This window comes from Tupaia chinensis, unplaced genomic scaffold (assembly GCF_000334495.1).
Source record: "Tupaia chinensis unplaced genomic scaffold, TupChi_1.0 Scaffold000571_1, whole genome shotgun sequence".
Taxonomy (NCBI): Eukaryota; Metazoa; Chordata; class Mammalia; order Scandentia; family Tupaiidae; genus Tupaia; species Tupaia belangeri.
Genome location: NW_006160085.1, coordinates 232,666 through 252,066, shown reverse-complemented (window position 1 = coordinate 252,066; position 19,401 = coordinate 232,666). Strand labels below are relative to the sequence as shown.

General features: G+C 41.6%; 1 protein-coding gene and 1 long non-coding RNA gene across 3 annotated transcripts in view; one reads left to right on the top strand and one right to left on the bottom strand.

The window, feature by feature from the left end:
• OGT (O-linked N-acetylglucosamine (GlcNAc) transferase) overlaps positions 1-18,306 on the bottom strand; it is a 38,991-nt gene extending 20,685 nt beyond the window's left edge. The window contains exons 1-5 of one of the 2 annotated variants that reach the window (XM_006158059.3): positions 18,051-18,306; positions 15,023-15,203; positions 13,914-14,157; positions 5,204-5,272; positions 1,703-1,819 (exon numbers count right to left, since the gene is read on the bottom strand). In XM_006158059.3, the coding sequence (XP_006158121.1) occupies positions 1,703-1,819; positions 5,204-5,272; positions 13,914-14,157; positions 15,023-15,203; positions 18,051-18,087 (648 nt within the window). In that variant the 5' untranslated portion in view covers positions 18,088-18,306. The remainder of the gene's footprint in view (positions 1-1,702; positions 1,820-5,203; positions 5,273-13,913; positions 14,158-15,022; positions 15,204-18,050) is intronic. The other variant, XM_006158060.3, reaches the window with a different exon arrangement.
• On the top strand, positions 1,846-2,312 carry LOC102479085 (uncharacterized). The gene is made up of 2 exons (XR_335924.3): positions 1,846-1,918; positions 1,953-2,312. It is a non-coding gene; the product is annotated as an uncharacterized LOC102479085 (long non-coding RNA).
• Positions 18,307-19,401: the final 1,095 nt, after the last annotated feature.

Below are 19,401 nucleotides of genomic sequence, written 5' to 3'. Positions count from 1 at the left end.
CGGAAAAGCCCCCGGCCCTATAGGAAAAACCCCCAAAAAAAAAAAAAAAAAAAAAAAAAAAAGAAGGTCAAACTATGAAAGAGAAGTATTATAAGTCCCCACTTATATATACTTGTATATACTGAATGTCTACATTCTATAACAAAAACTGAAAGATTGGAAGGTATAAACACATAGAGAACAAATACAAATACTAGAAACAGTATGGGAAGAAGGTGGACAATGGGTGGGGAGGTAGAAGGGAGGGAATCTAGGGAACTTAAAAAAAAAAGAACCAAAACATTTAATGAAACACAAAAATAGAAAATTATCTGCTGGTGATAATATACATGGTAATATCTTTGACTGGACAACCATGCAGTGCATTCATGCTGGAAAAAATATTTTGTATGCTGTAAAGATGTATAGTGATTGAATATAAAAAATAAGAAAATAGTAAGGAGAAAAATGAGTTGTTCCTTCCAAAGATGATCATGAATTATTTAAAATAATTATGAATACACGTGGGACCAGCAGAAGGTATAATGGTGACATCGCTGAACTCCCACATAGTCAACTGCGGTTCAAGTCCCAGACCCAGCGGCTTAAAACTCACGCCGGGTGCATGTGCATGCCCAAAATCCCAAGAGGTGAATAGAGAAGAAGGGACTGTGGCATGGCTAACCTCCCTGGGGGAGTGATTTCTCACTTTGTCTCTCTGGCAAGCACACAAGCCCTATAGCAAAAACCTCTCTTTAAAAACAATAATTACGAACACATGTATTTAAACATTCTTGGTAAGTTTCAATATATTTCAGTTACTGGTGGTCAAGTCCTATCTTTAGCCAGTGGGAACTTCTTTGAGTTACCTCCTGATTCCTTTTTTTTTTTTTTTGGAGAGGTTTTCACTATAGGGCACGTGTACTCGCCAGACAGACAGAGAGAGACAGAGACAGAAAGCGAGAAATAACCCCCCAGAGGGGGTGGTCACGCCACAATCCCTTCTCCTCCATTCTCCTCTCGGGATCTTGGGCACGCACGCACACGCGCCCGGCGTGAGTTTTAAGCCACCGGGTCCGGGACGTGAACCGCGGTCGACTACGTGGGAGTCCAGTGACATAGCCATTACGCTAACTGCTGGTTCCCACCTCCTGATTCCTTTTAACACCAAGTACTAAATCAAATCTTCCTTGCTTTCTTGTATGACAAGGCATGCCAGACAAATTTTGGACACTCTTTGCCCCACATCCGGAATCAGTCTATTCATCAAGAAGCCCTGCTTCTTTAAAGTAAAGCTGTTCATTAGAAAATGCATTGTAATGGGACCAGCAGTTAGCGTAATGGCTATGTCGCTGGACTCCCACGTAGTCGACCGTTTGAGTCCCAGACCCAGTGGCTTAAAAAACTCACGCCAGGCGCGTGTGCGTGCGTGCCCAAGATCCCGGGAGGAGAATGGAGAAGGGACTGCGGCATGGCCATCCCCTCTGGGGGGTGATTTCTCGCTTTCTATCTCTCTGTCTCTCTCTGTCTGTCTGGTGAGCGCACGCGCCCTATAGCAAAAACCTCTCCAAAAGAGGGGGGAGAAAAAAAAGAAAATGCATTGTAATTACCAAAGTACAATCTCAGTGCGAACCTGTAAACTGTCATAATGAAGATATTATGTGAATGATTAAGCGCACATATAAGTACTTTATAAATACTAATTATTAATTTAATGACTAACCTTTTCAAAGTGATGAATTGCGAGCCAAATCTCCCCTTGTGCATTGAAAACACAGCCAAGATTACTCCAAGCTACTGCAAAGTTCGGTTGCGTCTCAATTGCTTTCAAATAACATGCCTTAGGAGGGGTTAATGAAAGAAGATGGGAGGGGAAGGAGGTAAAGGGAAAGGGGAAAATTTGTAAAGGGAAAAAAAAAAGATTGGGGGGGGGAAGAAGGTGATATCATTATTCCTTCTCGGGGGGAAAGAAGGTGATATCATTATTCCTTCTCTGCCCAGCCAAAAGTGACCCTGCAGCATAGGCTCGCTTGCGCCAAAACTAATGCGCTGCCACAGCTGGCTGCTCCTGCGCCTGCGCCACCAAAACCCAAGTGCAAACCACCATGTTCAGTTCTGTCAACCAGAGACCAACCCTTATACTGGGACTTATCTGGGAAGTCTGTTACTACAAGACCCTATGGTAGACTTCTCTAATCCTAACACCTAAGAGCTCCTGTTATGTTTTCAACTGTTATCTAGAGGGCACCACTTAAGGCCAACTTTTCCTACCCCTTCCGATTCCCAAAGTGTGTTCTACCAGGTAGCGCTGTGGGGAAGAAAAAAAAAAAAAAGTGGGGTGAAAAAAAAAAAAAAAAAAAAAAAAAAAAGAATTTCACGATCGAGTAAATTAGAAAAACAGAGAAAAACAAAGTTTCTTTACTACAGTACTTTCCTAGGCCTTTAATAGTATTACTAGTAGGTTTGTAGTCCCTGAGCTTAGTTGACCATGGAACTCTTCTTTCATTGGGCATTTTATTAGAAACACATTTTTGGGAAAAGCTACTCTTAACAACAATGTTCCTTACTAACATCAAAACTAAGCTAAGAAAAAAAATGTTTTTCTGTCAAATCAGACATCATAAAGCCAGGTTTTAAGTTACATCTTCACAAAGCCCATTCCCCAAGGAGAACCGAAGTTGAAACCTCACATGACAGGACTGCACCTAGGTTGAGGTCCCTGTAATGCGAGCGCAAACATCGCTTGCGCAACCTAACAGCATCGCACTGCGCAATCGCTGCGAACTGCTGCGCTACATAGAACACCCCCAATCGCAGCAAACGGCCAACCAGATCCATTAATCTACTAGACAGGCCCAGAGAGAATATTTGTTTAATGAGATTAGTTGGACTCGAGGTATGTTAAAACCCAATTTTATCCAAAAAGGCTACAGAATAGGACTGAGGGAGCCAGTCAATCAGATTACTCATCTAGTCAACCGTTCACAGGGGCTCATTCGCACGCAATGCGCATTAACGCTGCGCAGCCTTTGCGCTACTGCAGGGTCACAGCGCATCATCAGAAGAGCAGAATGCTGCAATCCAAACAAAGAAGAATAAAGGAAAAAAAATGAACAACAAGAAGAGTTAGAAGCTTTTACTAGTAAATTATCTCTAATAATTTTTAATATCTTAATTAACTTTTACTTATCTTTGACAGAATTGTGGCTATAGTATAAAACATTCTCTTATTTAACTTGCTTGTAAATAAAATTATTTTAAGCTGTTTCTGAAGCCACAAGACAGAAGATTCAGGCATGGAGGCAAATTGTTTGCTGTGGCAGTTACAAACCCGTTACCATATTTCTCATCATGTGACTTTTCGATGCGTTCCTTGCTGGAAGAGGAGGAGGAGGTTGTGTGTCTGCCCTAGATCCAGGCCTCGAGCTCCCTTCAGCGAGGCACCTTACGCATGGAATAGGAGGTTTCACCCACCTGAAACCTTCTAAATACAATATCAATGGTGAAAAACCAAAAACAAGAGAGAAAATAAAAACAAGATCATTAGTAAAAGTTCAACAAAGCAATTGAAATTCTTTGGATGTCTATTACATATGGGAATGAGGACAGTCTCAAGTCTGTAACATGGGAAACATGCAGAAGGGAGAGGGTTAATTGGGGCTATTGCATACAGCAGGGATTTGTGCTGGAAGAAAGGCTCTTCATTTTCTACAAAGACAACTTAATTTTGCTTCCATCTACTAGGAATATGCTGGCTTGAATTTTCAAATGCACTGATTACAAAAGAAATACATTGCATTTCACTCAAGAGTATTTTCTTGTTTACTAAGTTCTCACAAAAAACAGAATAACATTTTTCAAACTAGGTGTCTCCAGAGCTCTGAAATAAAGAAGTCAGCAACCTAAGGCAGGCGCAACGTCTCAGCCTAAACCGATCTCTAAAGCTGCAGTGAAGTGCAATTCATGTTAGCTGTCCGCTTGGTGGGGTGACAATTAATAGGAGCTTATCAAATATTTGTTCTATATATTACCAAATAGAGTTATCAGCTAAGGTTGAAATCAATTACGATTCATTAGCTGGAAACCTACAAAAGGTTCATCCAAAGTGTCAGCAGAATTTATGAGCTACGCACTTAAAACTAGTGCCTTTTATCATCAGATGGTGCTGAAAAGTCTTCTACCTTCCTGGACAAAATAGTCAAACAGACAGCTACGCTGCGCATACACTCCACGCATTAGCATGCGCGTGGGGCTCAGAGCAACAGGTGGGAGTTTCAGAAGCATTCTGGTTTCTCCCCACTCCTCACCCCTGCAGCGCGGTTGCGTAAGGTGGCTTGTAACAAGACAACTGCATTTATAAATTTAGTTTTAAATTATACCAAAAGCTTTAGTTAACCCAACCTGATATTCAAATTCATTATTTGGAAACACAGAATGCTAAAAGCCACCTTTCCACTTTGGCAAGTTTTCTTTCGATCAGTCCATTTCCCAAACAAACCAGCTTTGTCTTTCTGACTTTTTTTTTTTTTTTTTTTTTTTTAAGGAGGTAGGGTGTGGAGGAGTAAAGAAGGAACTGAGGAAGAAAAGAAGGTAGACAACTAGGATTGGTAAAGAGGAAAACGGAACATAGGAAAAAGGAACTTGGGGAAGGAGTGGAGACAAGAAGGGGCAGGATATTCCAATTATAATTTGCAATCATTTTAACAGCCTTTCTTCCACTGTAAAAAGGGTGAGGAACATGAAGGGAGGAAGGTTAAATAAGAATTTTAAATGCCAGTATTACAGGGTAACATTTGGATGAAATTCTTCTCCACTTACAAGCCACAAAGGACTTAGAAGAGCAGCATTTTCAATGGCACCTGCATCATATAGGAGTCTTGAGCCAAATGACAGGCGCTCTGCTCTGCTTGTCACCAGCAGGCAAGCCTCAGATTTGAAGGAATGTTACTTATTCCCACATAAGATCATGGCGGAGCCCATTGTTATAAAGATGATCTAGCTCGGCAGAAAGGCTCCAAAATGTTCAGGTTCTTGCTTTACCCCCAGATTTAGAACAGATATGCCAAATCCTGGCCCTGCTCTAGTCTGAGGCGATTCATGCTGTCAGTTTTCCTCAGTTTCATAGGACTGTTTTGTGAAGATAGCTCAATGAAGAGTTGAAGACTTGGCAAAAGTACAAGTTCTCGTAACACTGATGTTTAAATGTGTCCTATCAAACACCTACCTTGGCTTCTTCCAAGCGACCCAGGGCTTTGAGCAGGTTCCCCAGGTCACTGCGAACACAGTACAAATCCTAGAAACCCAGAGATACTCTGTCATTAATTATATTCTGCTTCGTCATTCAAAAATATCTTGAAATCACTTTTATGCATCTAGATCACGGTCATTTTATTCTGTCAATTGAAGATACCACTTTACAAATTTAAGTCCAAGTTGTGATCCATTCATCTCAATTCCAAGAAGTTGCAAAAACTCATTTGATGGGTTAAACCTGACCTGAACTGACATGAAACTATTTACAGAATGTACTCATTTTACTTAGTGTGACTACTACTACCTTTCGCTACAGAAACTTAAAGTGTGTTTTACCGTGAGGTATTGCTCTAGAACTGACTGGGCTTTTTATATATGGTATTATTTTTCTAAAGTCCTAAAAATTCTAAATTTTGAAATGCATTTAGTCTTACCAGTCTCAGATAAAAGGCTATAAGACCTTACCAGAGTTTTTCCCCTCCCAAAATGTCAGTCCTGTCAAACACACACTTGTTCAGGGCTGGCTGGTGGTGTGATGGTTAAGGCCCTCGACTCCCACATAGCCAACCACGGTTCGAATCCTGGACTTAGTGGCTTGCTTTCTCACTTTCCCTTTCCCTTTCTCTCCCGTCCAATTAAAAAATTAATAATAGGGGCCAAGAGGTGGTGTGGTGATTAAGGGCACTGGACTCCCATGTGGCTGACCACAGTTGGAGTCCAGATCTGGCTGCTTGTTTTCTCACTTTCCCCCTCTCTCTTTCTCATTCTGTCCCTCTCTGGTCAAACTTTAAAAAAATAAATAAAGGTAAATAAAATAATTCTTTGGGGAAAAAATAATAAACTAAATAAATCTTTTAAAAAATACATTTGTTCAACTCTTTTATTCAAGGATCAGATGAATCACTCCTACATCAAGAACCAAAATTTTTCCATAATGGCAAAAAAGTATTCAGCAAGTGATCACCTACCAGCACACCTATCCTTAGGCTGTCAGGAATATTTAGAAACCCTGACTTCATTTCACTATCATGCAGAAGAATTACTATCCAACCAAAGCCTCAATCCTGGCACCTGCTGGCTAGATTAAGCATTAGTATTAAGTGCCATTAGAGTTGAGGGGGTGAATAACAAAAAGCAGTCTACTTTGCTTTTTTATTAGCAGCTCAATTGTGCTGCTAGTCATCTGACTCACAGTCCATTCATCAATATGAGACAATCATCAGCATAGTGAGTGAGCATCAATTTTTATTTGCCCTATTTTGCCTTTCTCAGTCAAATCTATCATTCAATAAACTGAGACAATAGCAACAGGGGCTATGTTTATCATTTTAAACTTCTCAGTGAATGAAAGAGTCTTAAATTAAGCCCTAGAAACCAAAATTTTGTCAACTGTGACAAAGAATCATTATACGTATTATTTTCCCTGCAACTGTACTATGGTTTCCAGAATTCACCGATTAATTTTTACCAATAAAGACCTTTTGTGATTGTACCTTATCACCCATCAGGTGAACCAAAAACTCTGCCAATAAAGTATAATGTGTCACAGAACACTCAAGGTTGGCCATACTGGGTCAATTCCATAAAATCTTCCTGACTCAATACCATTCTCAAACAATGACTGATGTTTTGGGAGAGTATGGATGTCTCCCATGACCTCATGTACAAAAGGTTAATACTAATTAATCCTCAAAACATCACAGGTACCATTAATCTTATTATAGAATTATCCTCCTCTAATTAGTCTAAGCACTTTTTAACCCTATACATACTTCCAGAAGTAATGAATTCTATGATCTGCTGTCTGCTTTGTATTTTTCTCCCCAAAACTTTTGAGTCATGCCTATTTTGGCAGACTATGGACTAAAATAATCCAATCTATCCATACAAGTTCCTTCTACTAACTGGTAATTGGGGTTATACATCTTTTTCCATTTACCAACTCCTATGCCTTTTCTAGGCCAATAACCGTAATGGTTATCTATTTTAGCCAACTACTGCATAATTTTACACTCTTGTTTCTATAAACTCTTGCAATGAATGCCATCCAAGTCCTGACAGTGTTATCTATATATACTTAGTTATATCATCTAGATCCATTATAGCATACTAAATCAAGTTACCATAAGATCACCAATAAGGCAATTTTAGAAAAAGGTCAAGCATAGAGCCAGCAAGTACGGTGGTGGTTAAGGTAGCTTGGACTCAACATGGGCAATTGTGTGCACAGTTCAAGTCCCAGACCTGGCAGCTTGAAAAACACTTCAAGCATGTGTGCCTCCGTGCCCAAAATCTGGAAAGAGGCCAGTCAGTGGCTAAGGCGGCTGGATCCTACATGCCTGACTATACATTTCAAGTGTTGGACTCAGTGGCTTGAAAACACTCTGGGCACACGTGTCTGCATGTTCCAATGAAGGAAGGAGAAGGGATTGTGGCATGGCCATTCACCCTAGGGGGTTGCATTCTCACTTTCCCCCTCCCTCCTTCTCCTTCAATCAATCAATCAATCAATCAATCAATCTCTCTCTCTCTCTCTCTCTCTCTCTCTCTCTCCAGCAAGTGTGCATACCCTACAGCAAATAAAAATTAAAATTTTCATTTTTTTTTTTTAATTCAGAAAGGAGAGAAAGATGGAGAAGGGATTGAGGATGCCCATTCCCCATATGGTGCTTCCTCACTTTCTCTCTCTCTCCCCTGCCCCTCTCCAGCTAATACATGCACCCTCTAGCAAATTTTAAAAAGGTAAAGCGGGGGTCAGCAGATGGCATAGCAGTTACGTCGCTGGACTCCTACAGGGCTGACCATGGTTCGAGTCCCAGACCCAGTGACTTGAAACTCATGTCAGGCACATGTGTATGTGTGTCCAAGATCCTGAGAAGAGAATGGAGAAGGGACTGTGGTGTGGCCATCCCTCCTGTAGGGTGACATTTCACTTTTCCTGTCTCTATCTGTGTCTGTCTGTCTCTCTCTCTCTCTGGCGGGTAGTGCACAACTTCAGAGGAGAAAAGACCCTTTCAGGGACTAGCATGTGGCATGGTGGTTAAGGGCACTGAAATCCCACATGGCCAACTGTGGTTCGAGTCCCAGACCTGGTGGCTTGCTTTTTCACTTTTCCCCTCTCTCTCTGCCCTTCTCTGGTCAGATTAAAATAAATAAATAAAGTTAAATATGGTCACTTTTAATAAATAAACAAAAATTAAAAAGGGAAAGTGTATCATAGTAGTAAATCCAATTCTCCCACTTGGCAATCCAAACCTATATGCAATAGCTAATTTCTAGAAAATGGAAAGATACTACCACTTTCCTCAAAAGTTCAAAACTTAAGACATCAAATTCTGTTTTATCTGTCAAACCAAAATGCCAGACCAAAAGAGAATCAGATTTCTCAGGCCCAGCCCATTCATTTCATCCCGGGTTAATACCTTTCAAGCAAATCTTTACTTAATTCAACAATATGCCTATGGCCAGCCCTGTAGCAATGGTTATGTGCTTTGCAGTGGGAACTGGATCCCACAAGGTCAACTGATTCCAAAGCTTGGAGAACACCCCAGGCATGTGTGCATGCATGCCCAAAACTCCTGATGGCAAGAAATGGAGGAAGAGGGATTATATTACCATGACCCACTGGGGGGGGTGCTTTGTGTCTGTCTGTGTCTGTCTGTCTCTCTCTCCCTCTCCTTCCCTCTCCCTCACAATTGGTGAGTGCACATGCCCTTCTCAACAAAAAATAATAAAAATACACCTGAACTATAGGAAAAAGAAATTAACAGAATCCCTATCCTCAATGAGCTTACAATCTATGTGGAAAGACAAGGCACACACACGTTAAATAGTGGTAAAGGTTTTTAGAGTAGTGGATGAGCTCAAGAGAGAAATTTAAACGCTGATCCTTGAAGAAAGAGTAAATAGGGTTTTAATAGACAGGAAGAAGGCCTTGTAAACAAAGGAAAATAGTATGAATAAAGATAAAGCGATGGAAGTGAGTATGATTTTCCTGTATTACTATCCCTCCTAAGAGAACATCTGTCTCCTACCTTTCCTCCTAGACCCCTCTACCCTTGCCACCCACATCTATACACATACATACACAGGAAGTGCAATCAAGTCGATAAAAACCTACAGTAGTTCTCAATGGCCTCTCAAATTAAATTCAAACTTCTCAGCCTCTCTATTCTTTCTAAATCTTGCAATTGACTCTACTCACTTCTTGCTACTACTTGACTCACCACTTCAGCCAAGGAAGTCTACTTACTATTTACCTTCCTACAGAATGCTTAGGTTATAAGCACCCACTCACGGAACTCTTCTGATTAATACTCTCCAACAATAATCATCTGAGGAGCTTACACCTTTTTTTCCTCTATGGGTCAGGTCCTAACTCAAAATATAACCACCATCACATCTTCCCAATTCCTAACAAAGCACTGTACACCCGGTAAGCACTCAAATATTTAAATGTGACATTTGCACAGCAACCTTAACAAAAAGCAGAACAGAGAGGAATCGAAATATGGTTTTCTACAGTAAAGCTGCATAAGTGAGGCTTGTGACAACACTAAATAACATGACATTTCCACATGAATGGTCAGGATGTCAGTAGCTCTCAGAGCTATACATCCAAAATTAAAGTACAAGCAATGATTCAATGACCTATAGATTCAGAAACAGAGCTACTTACAGCAATTTCAGGATTACAGCCATTATACAAAGGACAACCTTATGCATAATTCATAAAAGGGACTGCTGGGTATGGGCAAATCTAGTGAGTCATCATGTGAAAGAACGTCAGCTAAAATAGCACCTTCGAATATGAAGGACTGAAATTTTAGCAAAATAAAGCCACTCATCATCACAGAAGAATTCAGAATGCAAAAATGTGAAACAGCTTCCTTTTATTAACATATAATAACTGTACATACCTGTGGGGATAACAATGTGATTTTTTTCCAGAACAAGAATACAATGTATAATAATTAAATCAGGGCGATTATTTATTTACTTATCATCCCAACTATTTGTTATTATTTGTGTTGGGAACATTCAAAAATTCTTTTAGGTACTTGGAGATATACGGTAAGTTATTATTAAATATATTCTTCTTACTGTGTTTTATAACACAAGGAGCTTTTTCTCTTATCAGTAATATTATTTGCATTAATCAATAAACACCTATTCCCCCCAAACAAGTTATGAGGATAATTTCTAAAGTGACATATCTGTTAAATTAAAAAGATAAACACTGCTGAAATAGGTTAAGAATATTACCTTAACATTCACTTTTCTACTGCAGCAAAACTCAAATAACCCAAGTTTCTTTAACTATTTTTTCACAGAATGCCAACTACATCTATGATTCGGGCCCACAATGTACTAATGATGCACTTAAAAGCACTGCAAGAACGCAATGCAAGAAACTGTGTCGAGATTCTTTCAGAACTGATTCGACAATGAACATCTGACAGTAAGTGTAAATCTAGTTAAGACTAGACATCTTGGGGACCAGTGGATGGCATGCGTAATGGCTATGTCGCTAGATTCCCATCTAACTGTGGTTCGAGTCCTGGACCCGGTGGCTTAAACTCACACCAGCGCGTGTGCGTGCGTGCCCAAGATCCCGAGAGGAGAATGGAGAAGGGATTGCGGCGTGATCAGCTCCCCCTGGGTGGTGTCGGCTGTGCCACCTCCCCCTGGGGGGTGATTTCTCGCTTTCTGTCTCTCTGTCTCTCTCTGTCTTTCTGGTGAGTGCACTTACCCTACAGCAAAAACCTCTCAAAAAAAAAAAAAAGACTAGACATCTTGAAATAAATTAAAGCATGATCATTACAGTATATTTAGAAGAAATCAAGGGAGTTTGGCAAGAACAGAGAAAGTAGCACCTTCCACTAGAAGAAACATAGAACCAGATGGGAAGGCATGGCTGTTCAAGGCCTTCAAGAGGTAATCTCATAATTTATTTGAATATTCTCATTTCTTTGGCAGGGCATGATGACAAGCTTCTTGTTAATGGGTTAGATATTAAATAGCAATGTTTCACTCCCTACTTCAGTTTTCCTATCTCAACATACTCCTATAGTCACTGTCAGCAGCAATGACTGCTCTTCTACACACGCAAGAACCTGGAAACCTGAGCCAAGGGAATCGGAGTTAAAGCTGGTCAGGATGGAGCAAGCCATGGCTTGGTGGTTGGTGCAGCTGCATTCCACACAGCAGACCGCACAGTTCCAGTTCTGGACCCAGCAGCTTGAGAGACAGGCCACACTCATGTGTGTGCATGCCCGAAATTTTGAGAGAAGAGTGGACTGTGGCACCCCACTGGGGGAGTGTGCTTTCTCACTTTCCCTGTCTTTCTGTTTCTACCTGGAGAACGCACTTAAACAAAAAAATCTGGTCAGGACCACAGCTGTCTAAGAGGACACAAATGAGTTTATACACAACCGACAAGTGAAAAAGTAGAACCAACTCCATGGGACCAGCAATTGGCATGATGGCTATGTTGCTGGACTCCCACGTAGTCACCACAGTTCAAGTCCCGGACCTGGTGGCTTAAACTCACACCAGGCACATGTGCGGGCATTCCCAAGATCCCGAAAGGAGAATGGAGAAGGGATTGTGGCGTGGCCATCCTCCCTAGGGGGTGATTTCTCGCTTTCTGTTTTTCTGGCAAGTGCACATGCCCTATAGCAAAAATCTCTCAAAAAAAAAAAAAAAGAAGAAGGAAAAGAACCAACTCCAATTAATAAAGGGAAAGAACTTACTATGACAACTGGGTGAACAGATGAGCCTTGAGCATTGGTAAGAACAGGGTTCAAGTCCCAGGGATAGCACATACAGGGCTCCCTAAAACTTTTTGTGGGTAACTAGCTAGATAGCACTGCAGTAGAAATTAGAAAACAGCCACGTTTACATATATGTGCACTGAATATCTCTGAAAGAATAGTTTCACTGGCTACCTCCAAGAAGGGTAACTAAGATTTTTCAGTGTACCCATTTAGAAAGTAATGATTTTTTAATCCTTAAACTGGCCCAGCAGGTAGCATAGTGGTAAAGACACTGGATCCCAGTCAATCCCGTGGTTAAGTCCCAGACGTGGCGGCCTAAAAACCATACCAGGTGCATGTGTATGCCCCTAAAATCCTGAGAGAAGGAGGAAAAGGGATTATGGTGGCCATAACCTCTGGGAGTGATTTCTCACCTTCCCTCTCTGTCTCATTCCAGGGAACCCACAAACCCTATGGCAAAAAAAAAAAAAACACCTTAAACTCTCAAAAGTAACTGAAAAATTAATCATTAATGGAAAATGGACATCATAATAAAAAGTGATTTCAGATATTTGAGCAATTAAGCTTCAGTTTCCTAACCTATAAAATGGGAATTAAGAAACAGGATGATAGGGGCTGGCAGACAGTGAGGTGGTTGGGGCACTGGACTAACACATGGCTGACAGGGGTTCAAGTCCTGGACCTAGCAACTTTTTATCTCTCTAGTCATATTAAGAAATAATAAATAAAATAAATAATTATTTTAAAAAGAGAGAGAGAAAGAAAGACAGGAGGATATGGTCAATGGTTTTCAAACTGTGCTCGAGAGCTGCCTTGAGAGGTGGGTGCCCTGTGGGCATATCATCCCCTTTTTATCTTTTATTCTTTTGGCTTGAACATTTGTTTTGAAGATATTTAAGCACAGGTTTTATATCCACTTTACCATTACTAGCTATTACATAACCCTTGAATCTATGGTTTCTGTTTTTTGTTTTTACTGGTAACATTTTAAAGTAATACCATCTATTTTGAAGAATCACTGTGAGGATTAAGTAATACCAACCATCCGAAGTGGTCAGCATAGTGTCTGAGTACGTAGACTTCCAATAAATGGTAGCTATAATAGTTAATAATTATTAACCACTTCCAGGCTGGCTGCAAAACTGAAAGTTGACACTGTAGCTGGGAATACAACCTTTAACTTTTTATGGATTCTTATAACCCCTCTCTTTATCACCTATCTCTTAAATTTACATCTCCTTTTTCTAACCACATCAACAGAACAAGTCTTACATTTTTTTTTTCATCTCCCAGAGACCCTAACACAGTATGAACTCAATGTCTGCCAGCTGGGCCTCACTTGTTCCCCAGAATACTTCTGCAACTTAGACCCTCCTCCCCCCAAAAATTGTAAGAGCTAATCAAAAGCTGATGTGGATACTATCTCAACTCTACCACTTCTAATTATGTTGAAAGAAAACAGAAGATACTGAAAAACAAATTCTACATCCTATTTTTCATGTCACTGATCCATATATTGGCACCTTATTTTAACTATATTTTTTATTACAGTTTAAGACCCTTTCTCCATCATTCCTTGAAAAATCAATGACATTGTAAACACCTATCAGGATGTACCCAAAGTTAATCAAAACAGTCCAAAGAAATAAGGCCATGTATCCTACGTTTTAGTGACATTTAAAAAATTGTAGTAAGAACAATTTTATGCTTTTTAATACAACTTGCTAGATAAAAGTAATTGTTTATATAACAGATTAGTACAAACCAATTTCACCATCTTAAGTACATAAACATTTCTAAACTCTTGCCTTTATTCCATGTAAAAGCCTATTTAAGACTCTATCAATCTATATTTCTTTCTGGGTTTATGTGAAAGGAAGAAAGTCATTAAATTTTAATTACAGGATTGTACTGAAGCGCAGAGACATAAGCTTGTACTGCCCCTTCCATGTCACCTGCTGCTACCAATGCAGCTGCCAGGTTAATATAACCATCAATGAAATCGGGTTTGAGACGCAATGCATGTCGATAATGCTCAATTGCTTCCTGCAACTGCCCTCTTTCCTTGTAAACATTCCCCAAATTCGAATAGGCTTCTGCCAGAAGAGGGTTCTGTTTAATTGCCAGAGTGCTAAAGTGAGCAGATCTGGAAAAGGCGAAAAGTGTTGGTGAATAGAATGCATGTACAGAAAAGAAGGTATGGCCCATATGCAACTCAAAACAGTTTCTGAAGATTCTGTGCTAGTGCTAATTACATAACAACATATTTTCTCTTAACTAGTGTACAGCATGGAAAACGTTGCAATCAAAGTTTTTCAAAAGTGGTTTTCTGGATTTCAAATTGGAAAGCTTTTTCTCATGAGATAAAATTCTTCCAGTCTTATTACCAAACTGTCACACTGTAAATCATGATCATTAAGAGCAAGAAGAAAAATGCTCCACGCGTGAGTCTCATTTTCCATTTATTGGTAAGATTTAATGACGTACATCTTTAAATGTCTAAGTATGCCAGAATTACCATTTATGGAAAGGATAAGAACACCAATTCTTCCCTTCTGATTAATTGAACTAATTAGCTAAAAGCGGCACATCATAACAACTTCATGATGACATTTGCAACTCGAACCATATATGTGCCTCCTACCAGAGCACATACGCCATCACTTCTGAGCATTTCAGTCCCAAGGTGACAGGTCTTCTGTAATAGCTGAGACTGGGAGCTCAGATGTACACTAAGAATAATACCTGAACAGTGTTAAGAAAGCAGCAGATTCAGGTGGAAAAAAATCTAGAACAGGTCCCTGACTACTGATGATATAACCACCACTACAAGAGGAGGGAGAAAAACTGGCAGCTGGGCATGTCACAAGTGGGCAAGAGAGCAGATGTGCGTTGGTGGCTCAACTGAAACCCAGTACTGAAAAAAATTTCAAATTCAAATATTTAAGTATCATGTTTCAAGCTCAGCACCCAGAGGCAGCAATCACCAGCAGGTACCCCACATCTCCTACCTGTCCAGCCTTCGACACTGGAAGTGTATAGATGAAAGTAATAAAAGCACACCAGTATTGTCTGGCTCTTGTCTCCAGAGCTGCATGCAGTGTCTCTCAGCTGCCTCAAAATCTCCTGCCTGATATTCTCGATGTGCCAACTCAGCTAACCCTTGGAAGGAAAGCATACGTTTCGTTGGTTCTGGAGAATCATCAAAACATTTGAGGGAAGGAGGGGGGAAAACAAAAAGTTAGAAATGCAAACCAAAAAATGTAAAAATATGGTATATTAAACTTAAAGATGAAAATGCTTGAAACTATGTAAAGCACTAGAGTGTTCTGCACATTATTTATAGCCCCTAGTTAACATCAGGTGCAGAATGGAGTTTTTAGAATTTTCCCATTGATATACTTCCTTTCCCAAACTAAATGGACTATTTACTCCCAAATGAGATAACATTTGATGTTCAAAGACACTTCGTACTTTTTAATTATAGATCACAGGTAGCAACTGAAGATAATCCCTTACATTTTAGTCAACAGACAAAAACAAAACATTCAATGTGTGATTTGCAAGGTCACAAAGATTTAATGGTGTCACAATAACCTACTGGTAAACTTAATAGTCTGTCCCACGTTTCAGGTTGGATGTGTGCAGGGTAGGGTACTAGGAGCCACCTCTCTCTTATCCTAGGTGAGGACACTAGGTGTGTTTTGAACTCTATAAATTACCCTGATGTGTTTGTGGATTTCACAGTTTCTTAAAAGGGCTACACTAGGAATGAGCTAAGGAAAAAACCAAAACCCTAAATGTCGACATGCTATTTTTTTTACAACAGCTGATCAACAAAATGAATTCATTTGTCAAAAAAAGTCAAAATATCTAAAGGGGTCATTGAACATTTTAAATAAAGACCCAAGGTGATGTTGCTCCTCTCCCAAACTCAGAGACTGAACGAGCTAAAACCCACCAACATTGGTTTAGCACTCACATTTTCCAAAAGAGCTCTGACGCTGCCTGAAGGATTAAGACATTGCAAACGACCCTATGTGAACCAAGCAGTTACCTACACCTGCAAAGGTTAAAATATATTTGATAAAGTGCAATAGAATGAGTAATAAATGAAAGCACTTTGCTGTGATTTAATTCAGACATATAAAGGGCATAATAAATAAGGCCCAGAGAGGAAATTAAAAAAAAAAAAAAAAACTGCCTCCATTTTTACATAAGTCTCAACTGCAATTGTAAATATTAATCTAAACATTGATCATGACTGGAAATTCGACCACAACACTCTTAATAGATGGTCAGAATGGTAAACCAAGGGCAAATTATTTAATTCTACCAAGGTCACCGAAACAAGCTTCAATTTGAGCCTAGCTCCTCCATCATCAGACCTAACAAGGGCTCTGGAGACTTGTAAAAGCAAAGGAAATTTCCTGACAGCTGACCAGGAACACAAAGAGCAGAGACTTGCATCCAAATCTGGGAAATGTTCTATCTCTAATAGAAACTAGAAAATTACATTTTAGACAAGCCTGTAGAACTTCCTAGCTCCCGATTAGAACACATTACTTTTGTCACTTTTCGAAGCCGCGTTATGTTATCTGAACGCTTGAAACAACTTCTTCCAATGAAGTAACACACACAGAAAAGGGCAAGCTAGAATACAGAATGAAATCTGAAAAACCACGGTGGGGAAGGAAGGAGCACAGACGAATTCATCGCTCCCTACCGTTATGAATAAGATGCTTGTGAAGTTCCATCTATTACTGCATAACGTCTAAAAACAGTAACTAAAACCCGACATACGGGTCGACTGAGAACCAACGGGTCGACTGAGAACCAACGGGTCGACTGGGAACCAACGGACAAAATAACCTCGTGGGAAACCTTAGAACCGCAGCCCGCTTCCCCGCCCCCTCCCACCCTAAACTGTCTACATGGGAAGGCAGCTGAAGGACACTCCTAGAATTTGGTTGTTTTCTTATTTTGGTACCAAATGCTCGCGACTGAATTGTCTACAAGGACAACCGCCTTCACTCTTGTGCAGCTACACTCCAGTTGCTTTACAAACTCTTCAAGCAGGGATGGAAACTTAAAAAAAATATACGCCCTATGAATAAAGAGATACCGGGCTAAAAGAATAGGGATGAAGACCCAGAGGCGGCGACGGCGGCGGCGGAGGAATACATCGAGAAAGTAACACAAAGCGAGAAATGGGAGGACAGGGTGGGCAACGCCAAAGCAACAGCGCACCAGGGTGGTTTCGCCCCCAAGGATAGGAAGTGGCCCATAAGGCTGGCAATCTCGCGAAGGGAAGGGTGTGGCTCCCCCGCGGGCGGGGAGGGAGGACCCGGGTGGTAAATCCAGGCTAGGGGCAGTGGCTGGAACTGGGCGATGGCAAAGGGAACCCCTGGAAATTTCCAATCTAAACCGGGATCGCTCAACCGAAAGAACACAGAAAGGCGCTGCCGAGCGGGGTGATGCCGCCCGGTGGCCCCTCTTCTCCAGGTTACTTAAAGCACATCTACGAGCTTTTTCGAGTCCTTGGGTGATGCAAAGAGAGGACATGATGACATGGAAACAGCACCCCCGCCCTAGATCGGCAGAGAAGGAGCAAACCTGGCGAAGGGGAGAGGGCTGCAGGAGGAGGTGAGGGAGGGACAGGAGACGGAGATGAGCTGGGATTAGGTGAGAAAACGGTTGCGAAGGGGGAGTGAAAGGGCAGGGATTCCAACGCAGTCCGTTCCGAGACAGGCTAAGCGCGCACGTGTGGCAGAGGCGTCCCGAGAGAGTAGAAAGCGAGCCCGGTTGCGATCCCGGGGAGGCAAGGGGAAAAGGGGCGAGAAAGAAACAAAAAGCAAGCCAGAGAGGAAGTGTTCGAGGAGCAGACAACCGGATCGGATGCCAAGAGGCCACGGAAAGCTCAGCAACGCCACTGACAGAACAGGGATGGTTAGCGGGAAGGGACGGAGGGATGAGAGGCAGAGGGCGGCGCGAGACCCCAAAGGGGGCGTCTGCCAAAGCAGAACGGGACACCGGTACCTGTGCTGTCGGCCACGTTGCCCACGGAAGACGCCATCTGGAGCTTCTTGAGGGAAAGCGAGAGGGGGGGTAACTGACTCCCGTCGCCGCCACTACTGGCAAAAAAATGTTTCCGGAGGTAGAAGTGAGTGGGCAGCAGCTGTCCCCGTGCTTTGGAAGGCGTGAGCGACGACAGCAGTTACAGGTTTCGAACCTTAGGAACTGTAGTTGGCCATCTACCTCTGTCGGTCTTGAAATGGCGGCGACGGCTCCTCGGCTGAAACAACACGGGCCGGAACTACTTTCTGTTACAATCAAGTGCCCCGCGGAGGGAGCGCGGTAACCAGCGCTACCGACAAAGTGACGTCCGGAGAATCGGCGTCGCTAGCTGCTCTGTAACCTTCCGCTCAGGGACCATTGCGACAAACACGATCGGGGCTAGAGCGCATGCGAGCAGCCCTGTCAACCCGACTCCGGGTTAGGGCACTCTTCTAGGGCAGGAGTAGCCAAGTTGTTTAAGAGCGAAGCGGAAGGGTAAAAAAGAAAAAAAAAATCCGTACACTAGACGGATACATTTTTGCCAAGGCGGTAAATCATTGCGACAAACACGATCGGGGCTAGAGCGCATGCGAGCAGCCCTGTCAACCCGACTCCGGGTTAGGGCACTCTTCTAGGGCAGGAGTAGCCAAGTTGTTTAAGAGCGAAGCGGAAGGGTAAAAAAGAAAAAAAAAATCCGTACACTAGACGGATACATTTTTGCCAAGGCGGTAAATATGGTCTGTTACCTAGCCACTAATGTCGGATTTAACGTAAGTGCTGAAGGCGTCTAAGAAAGTTTAATAAACTTTATTCGTACAGAAACAGCTACCAACAAGGCTGATGGATCAATTCCGAGCAAGTCAATTCAAATGACTGTATTCCAAAGACCGTACTGTCCTCCAAAAGGATGGAGACGTGGATCCCGGTTCGAACACACCTTGTGACTCCGGCCATTGATTGAAGCAGTTTGATGAAAAAGGCTAATACTGTCACAGGACCGATGAACCCCAAACACTTTCACTTTGGGCCAGATAGCCCGAAATTTCAAAATGGGTTTGGTAATCAGGAGAGTTCTGCCTACAGTAATAGGGCAAATGCTTCCAAACTCAGAGCGTGCTGGGAATTTGCACTCCAAAGAACAGTCATAAAAACGTTAAGGATGATTCACCTTGGTCAAAAATCTCGGGCTGTCCTCTGAGTTGTGACTTCATTTCTACCAAATAGTTCCACGAGTCGTCACAACCCGTGATCCCATTCAGCTCAAGGCAGTTAACGATAAATTAATTAACTTGCCATCTGCTTGTTGAAACCGTAAGTTTAGACTGAGTCATAA